The 19710-nt window shown below is 59.1% G+C and overlaps 2 protein-coding genes across 2 annotated transcripts; both read left to right on the top strand.

Moving 5' to 3' along the window:
- The first annotated feature begins 399 nt into the window (after window positions 1–399).
- Window positions 400–3461, top strand: KNCN (kinocilin). Its single transcript, XM_045799444.2, has 4 exons — window positions 400–691; window positions 1771–1839; window positions 2495–2569; window positions 3382–3461. Exons 1-4 carry the CDS (start codon window positions 541–543, stop codon window positions 3459–3461), a joined length of 375 nt encoding a protein of 124 aa, XP_045655400.1. The 5' UTR covers window positions 400–540.
- An 11593-nt stretch (window positions 3462–15054) lies between these two features.
- TMEM275 (transmembrane protein 275) lies at window positions 15055–15582 on the top strand. The gene has a single exon (XM_045799491.2). It carries the CDS (start codon window positions 15055–15057, stop codon window positions 15580–15582), a length of 528 nt encoding a protein of 175 aa, XP_045655447.2.
- The last annotated feature ends 4128 nt before the right edge of the window (window positions 15583–19710 follow it).

Below are 19710 nucleotides of genomic sequence, written 5' to 3'. Positions count from 1 at the left end.
GCAGCTCACATTGCAACCTCATGAATAACTCAGGCCCTCCCCGCTGCCTGCAGCTCCGAGGAACCCGGGTCCCCTGGACCAAGCCCCTCCGCTGCTTTAAACTTTAATAGGCCAAGGCCCAGTGGCAGCTGAGCCGGCTCCGGCATCCAGGGCAGGATGTCCTGAGCAGGGGAGCTCGGGCTAAGCTCTCCTGAGAGGAAGCTAACGGGCGGACCCGGTGGGGCAGGCCCGGCACGCCAGGACTCTCACAGCCAAGGCAGGATGTGATCAGGCCAGAGCGCCAAGAGTGGCCTCCAGATTCAGGGGCCTTCACGGGAAGAAGAGTAGGCTGGCGTGACCTGGCAGGGATCCCAGGTCAAGGTGCAGCTGGGGGCCCCTAGGAGAGCTGTGGGGTAGGGTTACTCGCCCTGAATCTTCCTGCCCAGAAATTCCCACTCCGAAGGTGGAGTTCCAACAAAGACACATCCAAGAGGACCGAGACCTCCAGGGCTTTCCAGGGAGGGCCCCCCTGGGTGCTGACAGTACCCCGGGTAAGCCTGCATGGACATCCCCATCAGCAGCAGAGACTTCCGCTGCCTGCAGCTGGCCTGTGTGGCCCTTGGCCTGGTGGCCGGCAGCATCATCATCGGCGTGTCCGTGTCCAAAGCTGCAGCCGCCGTGGGGGGGACATTTATCGGCGCCGCCGGTCTGGGTGAGCAGATGCCGGGCTCAGAGAGGGAGGAGGGCCATGGTCGGGTGAATGAGAAACGGAGGGAAGGGCTGGTTCAACAGGAATTGGTTGGGGAGGAACAGAAGCTACAGGTGTGGGCTAGGCAGCTGTTGGGGTGTGGGGAGGCCCAGGAGGGTTGGGGTGAGGTTCCTTCTGCCAGGGATAAGGACTCTGTGGATAGGGGAGCTGCTTGCCACACTCCTCTTTGGCTGCTCCCCCTCTGGCTCTCTGGTTCCAAGCCCTGGGCTCTTGGGTTTTTGGTGGAATTCATCAGCCTGTCGGGGGTGGCCTGACAGGGGGCAGGTAAAAGGACAGAGGTCCCAGTGGGACACTCTGTGAGCCAAGGTAGGATCCAACTCGAAGGGTTTCCTTTTCTTCCCTGGTATATCTTGGCAGGGCATCTGTCTGTCCAGGCATCCGTCCATCTGTCTATCCGAGCCAGCCCCACTGATACCCCCACAATGATGCCGAGTACCACCCCTTTCCCCACTCGCCTGGGCCAAAAGCGGAGCCAGAAGCACCAGACTGGTGGGTTCCTGGCCTCCATACCTGGCAACTCCCTCCAAAGGCCACAGACACTTGGTCTGAGGATGAGGTGGGGCTGGGCAGGGCTGGGTCCCCTCTTCGGCGCAGCCCTCCCCACGTCCGGCTGGGAAGGAGCCTGCTCCGGAGTGCCCAGGCCTGCCCTAGGGGAGAGGGGGCCAAAGGAGAGTTGGTGGTGATGTCAGCTGGGGCCCTGTCCAGCCGGCTGAGAAGGAAGGAAGCCACCCATGCTGATCACCTGGGGGGAGCCTGCACCTTCACAGCCCGGAGCCCCTTCCCCACAGAGGCACGACTCCCTGCCCCTTCCCAGGGCTGGGTGTCGGGGAGCCGCCCCCTCCCAACACGGACAGGCTCACATTGACGCACCCACAGTCCCGACCTGCACCCTATGGTCCTCCTGTGCACACCCATAGCCCCCTCAGAAAGCAGGCCCAGGCTCACAGCCCACCCACAGCTCCACAGCCCGCACCAAGCAGGCCCTTCCCCATCACAGAACCCCTCTGCGTCTCTCTTCTCAGGGCTCCTCATCTTGGCCTACCCGTTCCTAAAGGCTCGGTTCAACCTGGACCACATTCTGCCTGCCATAGGTGAGTCCTCTCCCCAGCCCAGCGGAGCCCTCTTCCAAGGGCTGCTGTGTGACACCCATCGTGTGGACGTCTGCAGCACGCTCTGTGGTGGAGCCGAGCCCGTGGGTGTGACTGCTCCTGGGTGCGTGTGCACGCGTGCGCGCGCGTGTGTTATGCTGGCGTTGCCATGACTACCGTGCAGCAGACTCCAGCCTGTTGCTGCAAATGTGCCTCAACCAGCTCAAAGCACCCAGATCCCCCATCTCCCCCCGAGAGAGTTTCCAACTCCCCCAAAGCCTCCAAGATCTCCAGAGAAGCCCATTTCATCCCTTGAGCCCCCCCTAAACACCCTCTACCACCCCTAAGACCTCAGGACCCTTGTATAGCTCCTTAACTCATCTCCGCCTCCCACAAACATGCTACCATCTCCATCAATCCGGGGGGGCTTTACATATTCCTAGTTCTCCCCATGACGCCCACCTCCTTGAAAAGTCCACCATCTTCCCCTTCAAGGGCCCCTCTCTTCCGACTCCACTCCCAAATCAGCCCAGATCATGTGGGAGACCTCAAGGAAGGTGGTGGAGCAAAGACAGCAGGAGGACTTCCCTTCCCAAAGCAGGACTTGATCTGAGAATGGCTTAGTAACCAGGGGGCTTGGGGTGGTCTTATCCCGCAGGGAGCCTGAGAATCCACCCCCACCCAGGGCCAGACCATGGGGAGGGAAGATCCAGTGCCAATGGCAATAAAGAGGGTAAGTTTTAAAAATTCCAGAGTCCGTCTTCCATCTTTGCTCTCTGGCTAAGCAGCTCTGTGGGAGCCTGGGAGAAGCTTTGACAGACAAGCAGAAGGGACGTGGACGTCCCCAGTCACCAGGGGCCAGCAGATTGGGCGGTTCCTCCATGTGGGTCAAAACCCTTCTTGCTCCAAGCTGAGCCAGTCTCCTCTTGTTTGACCTCAGGCCTTCTCCATTGTGCCCAGCATGGACACTGGGACCACCCCTAGGTCCCATGTCCCAGTTTATGTTTTCACTCTCTTTTCCAATTATGGAAGCCAACTCTCAGAGCTGGTGCCTGAAATGGAACATCTTCCTCCTCTACCATGTCCACACACCGGAAAATTCTAGGGCAGGAGTTTCTCAAAGATGGCCTCAGCCCACAGTGTCTGCCACGAGGCAGACTGCCTAATCCCAGTAAAAAGTCCCCTTCCAGACCCTGCACCAAACACTTTACATATATTAGTTTGTTCCATTCTCAAAACAACCATACGAGGGAGGTACTGTAATTAGGCCCACTTTATATGTGGGGCAACTGAGGCACAGAGAGATTAAGGCAACTAGGAAGTGGTGGGGCCGGACCTGAAACCAGGTATTTGGCCCCAGAGTCCTCTCTCTAACCGCCCTCACCATGCTGCTGTCCTCTTGAAGGGCCATTCTGACCATCTATGCCTCTTTAAGTGCAGCTGAAACTGTCCCTGGGACTCCCCTCTCTCCCCTGTGGTCCCTCTGGGTTGCTCTGCCCCCAAGCCTGTCTCCTGAGGCAGCCCTGTCCTGGTCTCTCCCCCCAGGAGCCCGCAGCAGCCTGTCCACCGTGAGCAGAACACTGGAGAAGCTGAAGCCAGGGGGCCGGGGGGCCGGGGAGGGCTGAGGCAGGGGCTGAGGGGCTACACCCTGCCCTCCCTCCTTCCCTCCCTGCCTGCCCGCTCCCCTGATCTCACAGCCCTCCCCAGGCCAAACCAGAGGTGAACTGGGCCCTGGAGACACCAGCCCTGCATTCGCCTGGGCACAGCTCCTGCAAATGGATTCCACGTAGCAGCACCAGGCAGGGCCTAAAGCAAGGTCCCGCTGGACGTTCCACAGGGGGCCCTGTATCAGGCTTTTGACCTGGATTTTCTCTCTGGACTGCAGCTCGGTGTCCTTCCCTTTTTGATCTACTGACTGGTTTCTCTGGAATGCGGGGCCACCTCAGTCTCTTGCTCCAGGCTGGCCACAGCAATGAACCACAGGCCCACAGAAACCACAGACGGGATCCCTCAGCCCTTAAGGCCTGGCCCTGGGCCTCTAGAGCTCACTGGCTAGATAGGGGGGCTGGACCAGATTCTTCCAGGTTCTCAAAAGCTCTGGGTAACTCCTCAGGGACAGGCTCTTGGCAGCAGTGAGCCAGCCAGGAGCACCGCCTGGGCAGACAAAATCGTCACTGCCCTGACCCAGAGCCCAGGTGAGGCCCCGACCTGGAGGCTTCCAGGAGGAGGAGGCTCCTGAGCTGAGTCCTGTCCTGAGACTCTCGCATGTGACTCCACCTTGCAAGGCTTTTGCTGATCTGACTCCAGACAAGACCTCCAGCCTTCCCTCTTGTCCCCCACCCTCTCACTGCTCCTGAACAATCTCAAACATTCCAGCCTCCGAGCTTTGGCTTGTGTTCCCCTGGAGGCCTCCCACTCCTCTCTGCCCCCACCTCAGGTGCCTGGGTGGCTCAGTCGGTCAAGCATCTGCCCTCAGCTCAGGTCCTGATCCCAGGGTCCTGGGACTGAGTCCCCGTGTCATGCTTCCTGCTCAGCGGGAAGTCTGCTTCTCCCTCTGCCCCTCACCTCTCTTGTGCGCACTCTCTCTTTCTCAAAAATGAATAAATAAATTCTTTAAAAAAAAAAAAACCCACCTCGAGGGGCGCCTGGGTGGCACAGCGGTTAAGTGTCTGCCTTCAGCTCAGGGCGTGATCCTGGCGTTATGGGATCGAGCCCCACATTAGGCTCCTCCGCTGTGAGCCTGCTTCTTCCTCCCCCACTCCCCCTGCTTGTGTTCCCTCTCTCGCTGGCTGTCTCTATCTCTGTCAAATAAATAAATAAAAACTTTAAAAAAAAAAACAAAACCCACCTTGAAAGGCCCAGTTCCAAGGATTCCCCTGAACACAACACCTTCCTCCTCCTCTCCCTGTGTCTGTCCTCCCTCTCTCCACAGCGGCCAGGCAGGCTGAAGGCTTCTTTTGCACAAAACAGTTACTAATCCTGCTAGAACCTGTCATATGTTGCCCTTTTCTGGTCACTGTCAGGGCACACAGTAGGTGCTCAATTAATGTTTGTGGCTTAGGGGAGCCTGGGTGGCTCAGGCGGTTAAGCGTCTGCCTTCAGCTCAGGTCCTGGTCCCAGGGTCCTGGTCCCAGGGTGTTGGGATGGAGCCCCTCATCAGGCTCCTTGCTCAGCAGGGAGCCTGCTTCTCCCTCTCCCTCTGCCTGCCACTCCCCTGCTCCCTCTGTCTCTCTCTCTCTCTCTGTCAAATATATAAACTCTTTTTAAAAAAATGTCAGTGGCTTAAATTTAATGGAAAAACAATCCCCAGTCTTTCACAGGAGAGCCACGTCAAGGCCCATGTACCCACAGGGTCTGGGGCCAGGAGGGCCTGCCCAGGTGTGTGTGGCTGTGCAGAAGATGTGGCTCCGCCCTCCACCCCGCGCGGCACTCACCTGCACCCTCGCAGTGGAGCAGGTGGCTGTCCTCCACAGAGCCATCTGCTCCAGGTGGCCTGCGATTTTTGTGAGCCGAGGACAAGCTGGGAAGAGTCTCATTCTTCAAGGATCAGCGCAGATGACCCCTCCTCTCAGGAGCCTCCCCTGACTTCATGGTGCTCCCCCAGCCCCAGGGCTTCCGTCCATCACAGCCCACACTACTCTGAGCGGTCCTTGTCTACTTCCCTGTCCCGAGAGCCCAGGCCAGAGGACCAGGCCCACAGGTACGCAGCAGATGTTGCAAAACCAAACCAGAGCGGCAGAGACCACATCATTGTACAGATGGGAAAGCTGAGGCCCCCAGAAGAAGGGACTCACCGAGTCCTGTGGTGAGAGGTTGGCCGGCCAGGCCTTGTATCCAGGGCTCCTCTCTCTCCCCACCCGAGCCTCTACGTGCTGCTGTCCTCTGCAGAGGGACCAACCCCCTGGCCAGGGTGCGACAGGCCACCACTCATAAATGCTGGCCAGTCGTGGAGCCTGTGGTTCCTCCAGCCTGAGGGAAGTCCCCCTCCTTGCACTTCCTCTGCTCCCCCTCCCCCCTGCCTGCTCGCTGCCCCTTCTCTGGTCCCCCAACAGCATCATCATCAGTGGAACTCGTAACTCACGCCTGGGGGCCCCTCCTTGATCAATAAGGAAACCCTTCCTGCTGCCCATCTTAATCCTCACCTGACTTACCCCAGAATGCTGCCCAAGGATGGAAGGGGTGAGAGTGGGGGACGCGAACCCTGACAGTGGGACCCCTCGGCCCACCACCAACCCTTCCCCAACGTGACCTCCCCAAGGCAGGACTTTGGTATCTTCGATGCCTGGCAGAGCCCGGCACAGAACGGTGTAGGGATCAGAGCAGACTAACCTAAGGAATCAGCACATAAAAAGACAAGGCCTAAGTCCGTTGGGGAAGAACTAGGCAGGGGTTCATAGGATCCTTGCGACTTCCTTTCCCCCAATCTAAGTGAACGTCCAGATGCATCCTCCTGAGTCTCTCTCGCCCCCAACCCCCCCTCCATGCCTCAACCTGTCACAGCAGTGGTCCACGCGGAGCTTATGCCTTCTCCCCACGTGTGCTCTGGAAGGTGAGGTTGGGCCAAGCGGGCAGAGTGGTGTGGGAGGTCGAATTAGGGGAGGAAGTGCTCTCTTAGCTCTGAGCAGCTCTGGAACCCTCCAATATTTCCACATGGAGTAGGTGTGAGCAGGGACAGGTCATTGGCCCCAGCTGTTCTAGTGAACATTGACTCTGTTCAGTAAATGAAATCAGTTCTGTCCAACAGCCCTGTTCTGACCTCAGCTGTGGCTGTGCCCGGCTGGCCCCACAATGGCCGGCTGGCCCCACAAGGTGGATATAACGCCGGTCCTCAAGGGAAGAAAGGTGGAGGATGCAGACCTGGACATCGGATCTGACCTGCAGGTTTGGGAAGTTAAGGAAGGCTTCCTGAGGGAAGTGAGGGCCCAGCGGCACGGTGAAGGTCGAGCTGGAGTTAGCCAGCTGAAGGGAAAGTCAACCGTGGTTCAGAGAACACACCGAAGTGGAGAGTCCCTGGTGCCAGCAGCCCCTTGGAGGTCACAGCCCTGCCGGCCAATCTGGAGGACTGACCAGGCTGGGGCTGGCATCTGGGGATGACTCACATCCTGCCTCGGCATCCCGCACGGCCCTGGGCACGGGGTGCTGGGCAAGAGGCTGTGGGGCCTTGCACCTCCGTTTCCCCCTCTGCAGCCAGAGGAGGGGTGTAGCGCCTCTTTGGCAGCCCCGCTGTCAGGAGGAAGGCTGCGGGCACACGGTCCTCATCCAGAAGGGTTTATGAATGGATGAGCAGATGAATGAAGGCAGAGGCTGGAGGAGATGCTCTTCCAGCTGAACACCTCCAGGTTCTAGAAATCAGCTCCTCAGTCTCCCACCCAGTGCTCCCTCCCCACCCCTCACCCCAAGAGGCCCTTACAGATCCCACTGGGAGACAGTGTCGCCTCCTGGAAGGGGCTCGTGGCCACACCCCATTCTGGGAGGGGGGATTGGTGGGCGGTGACTGAGGAAGGGTGGCTGAAATCAAGCCCCTTCCCGGAGAAGTCTCCCTGCCCCCACAGCACCACCCCCGCCCCCTCCAAGGAAGGTGGGGGTATCCGTCAGGGGCTGCAGACGGAACCGTGCCACCTACGTCCCTCGCTCCAGAGTGGCAACGTCTGCATCCCAGGCCCCCGAAGTCCGGGCTGGAGACCGCGGGGGTGCTGGGAGCTCAGTGCGAGGTGCTAGAAGCCGCAGACCTGGAGGAGGGAAGGGGAGAGGGGCGGTGCGGAGCCGGAGAGGGGAGGACACTCCGTGAGAACGCCGCTCCGCCCGGACGCCCAGGGGCCCGGCGGCCGCAGCGACGCTGCGAGAGGGGCGCCCGGAACCCGCCACCCGCCGCCCGCGCCTCCCCGCCCGCGGCCGCAAGGGACCCGACAACCGGGGCCCGCGCCCCCCAGCCCCACCCCCGCACGCCCCCGGCCCCCCCCGCGCCCGCGGGGTCCTGCCCTCCTGCTGGCCCGGGCTGCTCAGAGAAGCGTCCGCCCCACCGGCTCAGGCAAGTGAAAGCCCCACGAGTTGGGGGAGGTTGGAGGGGGGCCAAGGGGATACCAGCGGGAGAGGACGGCCAGGAAGGGAGTCTAGGGAATGCAGGACACCCTCCTTCCAGCCCAAAACCCTGGCAGAACGGAGTCGTCCCCAGACAAGAGGTCAGGGACCTGTAGCCTGGGACACACTTCTCTGAAAAGAGATGAGCAAGACATAGAGGGGAACAGGAGAAGGGGACATCCCACATGCAATGGCTGCCTTGGGCCCCTCTGCTTGACCCTGATCCCCTCCTGCTCTAACTCGGTGAGAATCTGCCCGAGGACCCACCTCCAGTCCCTGCCCCGCTGACAGCCACCCCCTCCCAAGGCCCAAAGTGATCAGGGAATCAGAAGTAGACACAGAGTCACTTCAAAACCAGGACACAGGTGAAGCCAAGAAGGCAAGGACACCCCTGTGACCAACTCCTCTCTTCGCCCTTTGTTTAAGCAGCATTCCCTGGGCCCCTGGGGACAGTCAGGCAGTCCACTGCGGGGGTAGCAGCAAGCCAGGTGGCTCTAATGCCGGCATGCAGGCAGGACGCTGGAGGATGCTGACCTGTTGCTCTGCGGAGTTAGGGAAGGCTTTCCGAGCGAAGTGACTGCCCGGCCGCCGCACTCTGAGGGTTGAGCTGGAGTTAGCCAGCCGTTTCAGGCACAGCGGCAGCGTGTTCACCTGACCACACCTGCTGAGTTCAGCTCCACTTGAGCAAAATCAAGGGGGCCACCTGGAAGAAGCCAGCCGGGAGGCAGCAGTGGGGAGCCCAGGAGGGTTGCAGCCCGCGGGGAGAGATGGGGGAGGGGAGGGGTGGGGCAGCAGGGAGACTTGAAGCGGAAAGGATGGGTTCTAGAGACACTCAGAAGGAAGACTGCAGGGACTGGTGTTGGATTGGGTTGGAAACGTGTGGAGGAAAGCCTGAGGGAGCAGGAAGAGTGAGGGTGAGCCCGGGTTTCTGGCTGGGAGTCTTCTGGGCTTGGTGGGAGAACATGAAGTTTAAGGAGCCTGTTTCCAAGGGGAAGAGAATGCTTCCAGAAGGGAGGGTTCCGCAGGGCCAAAGCTGTGGAAAGGGGAGGGGAGAGGGCACTCCATAGTTTAGCTAAGGAACCTCGTCTGCTGATTTCAGCAACGAGAGAGCAGCGTGATGGGACAGAAACTAGACTGGAGTGGAATGAGTGTTGCGGAGGTAAAGTGTAGACAGGTAGGGAGTGTAGACAGCGCTTTGAGGAAGGGAAGAGGGTGTTAAGAGGAGACAGATATGGGGTTGAAGGAGGGTCTGGTTTGGTTTTAGGACAGGAGGGGCATGGGCACATCCAGGAGGAGGTGCGGTCACAGTGAGGGGGACAGATGAGCACTGACTGGCGGGGAGAGGTTTCCCCAGAGCCTTGACGGCCTGAGTGATGCCAGAGACGTGCTGGCTGGTGATTTTCTTTCCACCCATGAGGCTTAGCAGTTTGAGAATAGACTCGGAGGAAGCAGAAAGCCCCACTGAGGCAGGGTGGAGGCTTTGCTGGGTGGCATTGGCAGAAGGACAAAGGAACCGTTAAGCTGCAAGACAAGGTGAATTGCAAGGGAGTCACGGGAGTCAGGTAGTGTGCAGAAGGAAGTGGGGGCAAGAGGCCCACGGAGGAAATGCTGAGAGCCCAGGACGTCCCGGATCCGAGAGCAGTCACAGCGAGAGCCAGTACGGAGTCACGGCCAAGAGCACAGGCTTGGAAGACGCACCGCCTAGGCGTGAATCCTAGATCTGCCACATATTATCGCCGTGTCTAGGACCCTGAGCAAGTCATGCAGGCTCTCGGAGCCTGTGTCCCCATCTGAAGACCGAGATGGCAATAGCATCTGCCTGTAGAGGTGTCACAGGGTTTAACTGAGATGATCCGTAACATATGCAAAGGGCTTCGAAGAGCGTGTGGCACACAGTCGGTGCCGTACCAGTGTTTCTATAGCGGCAGCAATGAGCTTACAGTTAAGGGTAGGGTGGCTGGGCTCTCTGAGCTGGAGTGGCTCGTGGTGCTGACTCTGGGGTGATGAGGCCCCGGGGGCGGTGAGGGAGAGGGTCGCTGAGGTGGAATGGAGGAACTGGGCACTGGAGATGAGAAGCCAACCAACTAGGAGGGCACAGGGTGGGCCGGTTGTGCCAAGGACGCTGAAGTCTCTCGGAGTGGGGGACTTGCGCTGGAGGGCAGGAACGCCCCCTCCACACCAGGCCGCCTGTCGTCCCTCCCCCCAGCCCTCCCACTAGCTCCAGGCAGCTGAGCTGCGTGGAGGGGAGGCAGAGGCCCAGACTGAGGCTGGAGATCCACGTCTGGCCACAGACACGGCCCTTGCTGGGGGCTGCAGCCCAAGGAGTCTGGTGGGCAAGTGGGCGAGCACCGGGGCAGCCTGGAAGAGAGCAGGAGGCCCAGGGCAGCCAGGAGCACCTCGCCTGCCTCGGAGCAGACTTGGTCTGATGACCACTGAGCTGTGATCGCTGCAGAGTCCCAGGTCCCCGGGGCCACTCAGCTATGCGGGAAGCTGGAGCCCGCTGAGCTGGCAGAGATGGTCTAGACTAAACTCCCACTTTCCCAAGAGCAAACCTGAGCCCCAGTGAGGGGGGCTTCAAGTTCCTTGCCTGTTGCAGGCATGGGGACCCACTGTAAAGGGGAGGGCGCCCTCAGAGCAGCTAGAATGGAACCCCCATTATCCCTCCCACAGGCTCCCCCTCTGCTTATCACCAAATTGCCCCCCACACATACACACTCCCAGGCAGAGAGAACTCCAGAGCACCTCTACTGAGCAGCAGCTTGTTTCCACTGGATAGGCAGGCCACTGAGAGTGTCTATGTGTTGGCCTCTGTCTGCAGCTCTCAGAGTGTATGGCATCTGTGTTTGTATTTCTGGGTATGTCTGTTCACTGAGTGTGTGTGTGTGTGTGTGTGTGCATGCACTCAGGGATTAGGATGACGGGGCCCAGGAGTCGGATGCAGGAGCTGGGAAGCCACACCTTCAGACCTCATCCTCAAGCCTTAGTTCCTGCTTGGGGAGTCTGTGAGGGGGCAGGGGTGGCCTGTGGGAGTGCCTGGGGTGGGGGTGGTAGCAGCTCTTTGGGCTCTGGGGAGGCAGAATTCAGCTGGCAGAAGCCAAGAGCTTTCAGGGTAGTGAATAAGCTGGCACTGAGTAATGGTGGTGTGGGAGGTTCCCTGAGGATAGGGAGAGGGCTGGGGATAGAGAGCATGCTAGAAGTGTTGGGGGCCTCAGAGTTGGCCCAGACTTTCAGGGACGGAGGGGGAACAGAAGGCTAAGATTAAGGGGAACAGAGGGGTTCACAGTGAGGAGCGAAGAGCCAAACTGAGCAAACAAGGGACTCAATCCCACCTGGAGGACAGGGGCCGGGACTAGCGGCCTGGACTGAAGCCCCAACTCCCTCGCCCAGGGGCTCTTGAGCGCTTGGACCAGGAACCTGGGCTCGGGAGGCCTGGCAGCTGCCTCCGGGCCAAGCAGCTGCTCCTGGGGAACACGGATGTCCCAGATCCATGGACTGAGCTGGGGGTGGGTGCGGGGGGAGGCCAGCAGACCTGAAGGGCCTTCAGACAGAGACTCCCCTTTCCAGGGGCTCTCGCCTCCCCCTGCTGAGGACCACCCTCCCTGGGCCCCAAGCTTGTTGATGATTAGCCGGGTAGTAAGAATCAATTACTATATAGTTTTAAATAGTCAAACATCTATACCTTCCTGTAAGCGGACATTCTGATGTAGGGGAAACATGGGCTTTTCAGTCTGACAGATCTGGGCTTGAACCCCAGCTTTACGTGTTACAACTGAGTAAACCAGGGAAAGTTCCTTCAGCTCTGTGAGCCCTGGTTTCCTCACGGAATCCTGGGCTCAGGACCGCAGCAGCTGTCAGGGTTGTAGTGAAGGCTCACTGGATTAGCGCAGGGAAAGTGCTTAGCACAGAGTCACTGGTCACTCGAGAGTGACCAGAACCCCTGGGCAGCAGGTGGCTTCTCAGGGGAGTGACTTAATCCCAACCCCAAAACAAAGAACGGCCATATCACAGATCAGCGGACCATCTTTCAGAGACCTCTGGCTCTTCTGACAGTAACTTCTGAGCACGTTCCCATTTTCACCTCCACAGACCACAGGTAGTTGAGTGAGACAGTAGGTCGAGGAGTTCAGAGACAACAACCTGGTTAAACCTGTCCCTGCATTCTGACAGCTGAGGCCTGGAGAGGGGCCCACCCTCCCAGGGTGCCCATCCAACCAAAGTTGAGAGTGTTGGTCATCTGAGGCTTAGCCTCTACTGTCTGCCTCTGCCCCCAAATGCTTCTGGCCTAGGCTCCCAGAGAGAGGCCACAAGGCCTCTCCTGCCACAGGCAGGGCAGTGGGGGGGGGGGGGGCCTGATCGGGGTCATGGGCAGCTGAATGACAGTGGTCAGGGTCCTTCCTGGGTGAGGAAAGCATGGTTCTGGTCTGGCATGGGCCACAGACTCCCTCCCTGAGCTTTCTCATTCTAAGCCTCAGTTTCCCCTGTCCGTCAACCGAAGGGATTGAACTAGGTGATTTCTACCAGCTCAGCAGCCCGGAGCGCTCACTAAACGAAGGAGTGTTCTAGTGCTAACAGCTTAAGATTCGGAGCGATGACCTTCCCTCCTGCTCAGGCAGTGAGGTCGAGGGTTGGGCTTGGGACGAAGTAGAAAGGCTTGAAGGATTCGGGAAAGCAAGAGCATCATTCCAAAGGTTTCTGCTTCTGAAATTAAATACTCCAGACGTGATGGAGCCTGGAAGGGCCGCACAGTACAATTCATTGGCCAGAACCACTCACATGGCCCCACCTAATCACAAATTGGCCAGGAAGTGCAATCTTAACAGGTGTTCAGAAGGGGGAGACCCAAAAAGATCTGGTGAACAGAAGCAATGACACCCCACGCCCACAGAGCCCGCCAGAGCACCTGCCGCAAAACAGCCCCAGCCGGAGGGCCACAGTCCACCAGAGGGAGGTGGTGGCCCAAACTGAACGGTGACAGCTGAGCGACCTAGCACCTCTACCCTTTACACCGCAGATCCCAGTCAGCCCCGGGGGGAGACCCCCACCAGCCCTAAGCCCTTTCTCTGCCTGGGTGGGGGACTCCGGGAGTAGTTTTATCTTCCAGAGTCAACTCTGCCTCCCAGAAGATTAGAATCATTCACTGGCAATTAGCCCTTGGAAGCTCAGCCCCTGCTTGGTGCTGGTGTTGCCCGGAGTGTCCTAAGCCAAGGAAGGAGAACAGCGAGTTTTCGAGACACACACAACAAGGGGCAGCTGGCCCCATCCTCTGTTGTTGACGTTTGAGCGGTGTAATGCTGCCGACAGGAGCTTCTCTATAGGGCCTGAGCAGAGTTCAAGCCCGGCTCCAGCCGCAGAAGGAGCAGTTAGCAAACCTAGCCTGAGGCTAGGCTGAGAGCTCTGGCTGCAGGGCGAGAACACCAGGTTTCGAGTCCTGACACTGCCAAGGCCTCTCAGGGGCCTTGGGTGAATTTAGTTACTCTTTGTGTTTCAATATCTTCACCTGTAGAACAGGGATATAACAGTAATACCTAACCTCATGCCATAAAAACTACATTAGATGTTATTGCAAACGGAGAGGCCAGGCAGAGAAAGGCTGTCCCGAGTGAGGAATGTGCCGTCCCTCCCTGGCACTAGCCTTGCTTCCACTCACACAGTCATCAGATTCTCTCCAGCCCCACGGTGTGCAGGCTTTGGACGCTCAGCCCTGTGTTGCTTCCGCCTGCGGGACAGAGCAACTGTTCCGTTTCCAAACTCTATCTGACCAGCCTCTCCAGATCTGAGACCTTTGGGCCCCCTTCTCTGGCAACCAGCATAATGACAACATGGCTAACATTTACTGAATTCTCAGTGTGTTCCAGGCACTATGCTAAGCACTTGATTCAGCTGAAAGCATCTACTCATCATTACACCCTACGAGGTGCGTTCTGTTACAGTGTTCACACCGGAGCGCAGAGAGCCCGCTAGTCCAGGTCATGCTCGTTGCTCATCCTCGTGCTCCCACCTGTGGTACCACCAACCCATTACTCCTCTCTCATCCCCACTCAGAGCCCTTTTCTGACATTTTTTCACAGTTCTAACACAGCTCCAGAGCTCTGATCTCGTCCTTCGAGGGCCTTTATACCTGTGATTCCATGTTACAGAATTCTCAAACAGAAGTCATAAATCTCTAGATTCTAATTACGTTGCCCTTGCTTCTGCATGCACTCCCAGAATTCTAGAATCCAGTGATAGATCCCAGAACCAAATACAACTAGAGAATCCTAGAAAGGAATTCTAACACCCAGTGATTGGGCTTTCAAGTCCAGGTTCAATAGTGGAATCCTGGGGGTGGGATGGGGGTAGGGTTGGAATCTAACAGAAAGCCCAGTCTATAAAGGACCTTGGGTCTGCTCCAGCCTGTGTAGAGACTGTCCCTTCTCACTGGCCATCTGAAACATCAGGGCTCTTCACTCTCACGTGGCCACTCACTCCAGGGCCTCATCTGACGTTCAGGAAAGTTAATGTCACAGCCGTGCCTACCAGAGCCTAGGCCTCGGATACCCAGGCCAGGTGGCAAGGTCATGAGGTCCTGGTCCTGGCTCTTGGGTAAATGGCTAGACCTCTCTGGGCTTCAGTCCCCTTCTCTGGACAAGGAGGGGCTTGAGCAGATGATTTCTAAGGCTTCTCCCACTTGAAGGATGGAGGAAATTTGTCTCAATTCCAAGAGCAGACATCTGCCCTGATGATGGTCATTTGATGAGCACCCAGGCACATGCCGAGCACTTCACAGCCATTCACTCGCTTAATTTAATTAATGCAGGAAGGCTTCCTGGAGGAGAGGAGGTGGAGGGACTGTGTCTGTCTGGAGGACTAGAGAGAGGATGGCCACCAGAGACCACAGGGGCTGAGAGGGGAAACGATGGGCAGACTCTTCCCTTACGGGATGGGCTGTGCTTCCCGGAGGCAGAAGCAAGGGGTTTGGCCAAGACGGCCGCTGCCCTCCCAGGTACCCAACGTGGCCCGAGAACCGAGGTGGTGGAAGCCGCGGGCCCCGCTGACCGTCCCTCCCGTTCTGTGCCCACAGGACGACCGTGAGCTCGCGCCGCCATGCGGCCGCGTCGGCGGCAGGACGGAGCCTGACGCTTGCCCGGCGCCCCCAGGCCCATGTCGCCCCCAGAGAAGAGCCGAGGCCTGGCGGCCCGGGCGCCCGCGGGCCGCGCTGGGGGCCGACTGCCCGGCCTGCCGTCGCCGGCGCTCTTCTGCGCCTGCGGCCTGTGCGTGCTGCTGGCGGGCGTGAACGTGACGCTGGTGGGCGCCTTCGCCTCCTTCCCGCCGCGGAGCAACGCGCCGCTCGTGGTGGGGCCGGCGCTGCTGGCGCTGGCGCTCGGCTGCTTCGCGGCCTGCTGCGTGTGTAGCCGCCGCGGCCCCGCGCCCCGTCCGCGCTCGGCGGCGGCGTCAGGTCCGGGCCGGGGCGGCGGCGGCGGCGGGCCGGTGGCGCTGGAGATGGAGAGCAGCGAGCGCACGGCGCAGGACACCACGGCCGTGCAGCTCAGCCCTGCCGCCTCGGCCGCGTCCTCGGGCCGCTCCAGCCCCGGCCCCTTCGCCCTGGACGCGCCCGCGCCCGCAGCCGTCTACGCGCCTCGCACCGAGGGGGTCCAGCTCAACTTGCCCCGGGAGCGCGTCGCCCCCTAGCGGAGCCCGTGCCGGGCCCTGACGCCCCGGCCAGGCACCCTCCGTTCGGGGCCACTGATGATGAAAGAGGAGTTGGAGAGAGGAAGGAGGAGAAGGAAGAAAAGAAAAGAAAAAAAATTTCCCTATGGGGCCGGTGCTGGGCACAGGTGGCCTCATCTGTCCCGCGTCTGGAACTTCTGGAGGGGAGGCTGTGACAGAGAAGAGGCACACTCACCAAAGGAGGGAGCAGTGCCTTGGCCCTTACGGTGGGGTCCTTTACCTCACTCCCCCGACTAGAGCTCTGAAACGCGCCCCTGGACCTTCCATCCCTCACACCACCACCCGTGGCGCGTGGACACTGTGAACGGAGCCGCTCTGAGAGGGACGAACTCCCAGCAAGGCCCCTGACCCCAAGGGGTGGGAGGAAGCAGGGGCAGAGAGGAATGTCAGCCTGGGCTGTCTCCTGTCCCCGCACCCTGTGAAAGGCCACCAGCTTCGCCTTCTCCTCCCTGCTCTCCTTGTCTCTACCCCCAACATGATCATTTAGGATTAGGGGGGGCGGTCCTGATTTGAGCCAGGATAGTCTCCTAAGGGGGAGCTGGGTTGAGCACCTCCCTGACTGGGAGAGCAGGGGGAGCTGCGGGGGATATACGGACAGGGGTGAATGGTGAGCCGGCTCCTCCAGGAAGTCCTCAGTGTGATCTGCACTGTGCTCTCCCGATGTGCCTCACTCCTCAATAAAGCACCTTCTTTGAGTCAAGTCCTCTGTGATGGAGGGAAGGGGCTGACCGCGGAGCTTTGGGCAGAGCACCCTTGATTCCGGGGTCCTCCCAGCCAAGTGCTTCATCTGCCTAGCACCAGCCCCTCTTGGAGACCTGGAAGGGGACCCCAGGGGAGCGGAGTGTGTGACTGTGAACATCCGTGGGAACAGGTGTGAGAGTGGGGCCTGGTTGCATACATGAGTGTGTCTGTGCGTGGGGTTGCCTGGCTACGTGTATGAGATGGGGAGTGTGGGAGTATTTGGGTGACACTGTCTGACATCACCCATGAATGTGAGAGTGTGTGTGGGTGTGTGTGGTGGTGGCAAAGGGCTGAGTCACCCAGTGAGAAGGGTGAAAGAAGGGCTCCCCAGGGCTATGCAAAGCCTACAGCTTTCTCTTGGCCAGCCTGTGCTCTGCCTAGGTGGACCAGGGCATCTGGTAGAGGGATGGAGTCTGCCTCACAAGAAGAAGCAAGGTTCCTTGGGCCTGGGGGGGGGGGAGTACCGCAATCCTGGCCTTCCCCTCCTGTCACTGCGGGGACCCGGAAAAGCAGGGCCCAGTGAAGGTGGTGCACCCCTTGTTGGCCATAACTCCCTGCCCAACCACCTTTGGCTTCATCGGCATCGCTTTTCTTTCCAGGGTGGGCTTTACGGCTCTTCTGCCCTGGTCTGGGACTTCCCACCAGCCCTGGGAAGGGCTGACCCCCTCTCTGCCTCCGACCCCTCCCTTCCTCTGAAGCCCTCTCTGCCTCTGCCTCTCCTGCTGTGTCCCCCGCCCACTGACCTGGAGAAGAGACATCTATCTCCATAGGTGCTAAGCAGGTCATCTCTATTAATTCACATGGATCGATGGGCTCTAACCTTTAAAGAATCCAGCCCCTGGAGCCAATGACCTCTCCTCCGAGCACTTTCCCACCCCCACAGTGTGTGTGTGTGTGTGTGTGTGTGTGTGTGTGTGTGCGCGCGCGCACGCGCGCGCACATTCTCACGCACACACATGCAAGGAAGGCTGCCTTCCCTGGCTGCAGTCCAGTCTCGTCTCTTCGGGATCACTGGTCTGCAGCTTCAGACGCCACCTGCTGCCGCCTTGGTAGAGCAGGAGGCGAGGGGGCCGCCGCCTCGGACCGGACTGTGGTCTGACCACCAACCTTAGGAGCAGGCACCCCAGATTCTAGCCCGGTGTGCTCGGCCCAGCCCGAACCCCTCTCCCACCTGCTGGCAGAGGCCTGGAATTACATCACCAGGGCTCCTTCCTCTTCTCCCTGCCAGAAAGGACTTCCAGATCCAGCCTGGGAGCCTGGCTGCCGGGGAGAAAGCGTGAGCATGTGATGAGCGCTCAAAGCAGTGGGCCACAGGTGGATGGTGTGAGTGAACAGAACGGGGGGGGGGGGTGCACCAGGGGCAATATTGGCTCCCTGGAGTCTCCCTTCCACTGCCACCCCCAGCAGAAGGTCATCATTTGTCCCATCTGTGCCCCCTCCCCCTCTGCAGGCACACCGGGAGATAGTCTCCATACGCCAGGGTCCACTTTGCAATCACCCACCCCTAGCAACCACTCCCTCACCCCTCACCCCATCCCCCCATATCTCTCCGGTCCTGCTGCTCCAGGGATCTCCCCTCACGCGCCTTCAGGCCCTTCTAGGGCAGTATACCCCTGAGGAGCCAGTGAGGCCTGGGAGCACCCCACTCTCTCGCACAGAGGCTGGGCGATTGCTCTGTCCCCTTCCGTCTGCAGGCCCCTCTCAGGCGGGCTCCAGGGAGCCAGTCCGTGGAAAGTAAGGATAAGACTCTGACAGCACAGGGCAGCAAGCTCCCTGCCCTGGAGGAATTTGAGCAGGGATGAGTGTCTCCTGCAGGGACACTGCAGAGGGGCCCAGGGATGAGGGCCAGACCCCCTCCCCACTCCCTCCCTGGGACTCTGAGAATTGAGGCACCAGGGCCTGTCCTCAGCAGTCCAGGAGCTGGAGTGCAGGACACAAAGCTGATCCTTCTGAAAGGAGAGGTGCTTCCTGGGGCCTGCGGGGCTCAGGGGTGGCCAGGTGAGCCCCACTTCCCAGGCAGAACTCCTGATAGCGTGGGATGAGGGAGCCCACTAAGGAGCTGGGAACTTGGGTCTCCTCCCTTTCTTCCCACTGGAAGAAATGAGGGCAGCCACTTCGGACCATTAGTTACTAATGAATTAAACAATTCCTGAGCCCTACTGTGTACCCAGCACTGGGAATACAGCGGTGTGTCAGGCACGCTCTGGCCAGGGCAGGAAGGGCGCTATTCTACTTGGGGGAGACAGACAATAAAGAAGTAAGGAAGGAAACAAGACAAGAAGTATTAGCTAGTGGAAGTGCTATGCAGAAAATCACAGTAAGGTGTGACAGAGGGACTTGCTGAGTGGCTGGGGAGGTCTTCTCTGAGAGGTGACACTTAAGCGGAGCTCTGACCGACAAGAGTCAGCCATGCAGAGGTCTGGGGCAAGAACATTTCAAGCTCAGGAAATGGCCAGTGCAAAAGGCCTCAGGTGAGAATGAACTTCGCCTCTGTGTGTCGGGCCAAGAAAGAAGGGCTGCAGGGACGGGGTGGGAGATGAAGTTGGGGGAGGGGGGAAGGGGCCTGTTGCTCAGCTCACATACAGCTTCCTAAACCAGGGTGCGGGGTTGGGCTTTTATTCTCAGTGAAGGGGGAGCCACGGGAAGGTTTTAAGCAGAGAAGTGACATGGTCTGATTCATGATTGTAAAGACCGCTCTGCCTGCTGTGTGGAAAACAGCATGTTAGGGGCAAGGGGGCAAACGGGGGGTGGGTTGGGAGGTTGTTGCAGTGAGATATGCTGGGGCTGGGACGGGAGTGGTGGCTGAGAGTAGACAGATTCTCCACCTATTTCTGAGGTCTCCCTGTTGGGGAAGTTCAAGAGGAGTGAAGGAGAGAAATCCAGGAGGAACTTCTAGAATTTTGGTTTGAAGAGCTGGGCCTAGGAGCGGGGGAAGCCAGGGCTATGGTAAGGTGAAGTGTCCCTTAACCCAGTGGAGCTGTCCTGGAGTTGCTGGAGGCTCAGAAGAGGATACGTATTTAGAAGCTGTTGGCATATGGGTGGTGGGGAAGCCATGAGTCTAGTTGAGGCAACTGAGGAGAGATGAAGACAGAGAACTCAGAATCTCGAATAGTCTGGAAACCTCTGGATCTAGGGGCGGGAAAGAGCCCTGAATTGCCCAGCTCTGAATCTCACCCAACATTCTGCTGATACAAGTGCCTTTCTGATGAGGTCGGTGGCCTAGGAGTTGGGGATTTGGGAGAAATGAGTGCAATGCGAGCTCCAAAAGGTTAGCCCTTCTAGCTTGTTCACTGCTCTGCACGCAAGTACTCACCCGGCGCAAGTTAGGTACGCATTAGATATCTGTTG

This window comes from Ursus americanus, chromosome 12 (assembly GCF_024610735.1).
Source record: "Ursus americanus isolate L20-20 chromosome 12, mUrsAme1.1.p, whole genome shotgun sequence".
In the NCBI taxonomy this organism is placed as follows: domain Eukaryota; kingdom Metazoa; phylum Chordata; class Mammalia; order Carnivora; family Ursidae; genus Ursus; species Ursus americanus.
The sequence above is the reverse complement of the archived record's forward strand: the minus strand, read 5'-3'. Positions and strand labels throughout refer to the sequence as shown.

What these genes read in the sequence shown, in the direction of transcription:
- KNCN (XM_045799444.2), top strand. Translation starts at nt 541, where the DNA reads ATGGACATCCCCATCAGCAGCAGAGACTTCCGCTGCCTGCAGCTGGCC. An exon ending in TATCGGCGCCGCCGGTCTGG is followed by an intron (nt 692 to 1,770) that starts GTGAGCAGATGC and finishes CTCTCTTCTCAG; the next exon opens with GGCTCCTCATCTTGGCCTAC. An exon ending in CCACATTCTGCCTGCCATAG is followed by an intron (nt 1,840 to 2,494) that starts GTGAGTCCTCTC and finishes CTTATCCCGCAG; the next exon opens with GGAGCCTGAGAATCCACCCC.
- TMEM275 (XM_045799491.2), top strand. Translation starts at nt 15,055, where the DNA reads ATGTCGCCCCCAGAGAAGAGCCGAGGCCTGGCGGCCCGGGCGCCCGCG.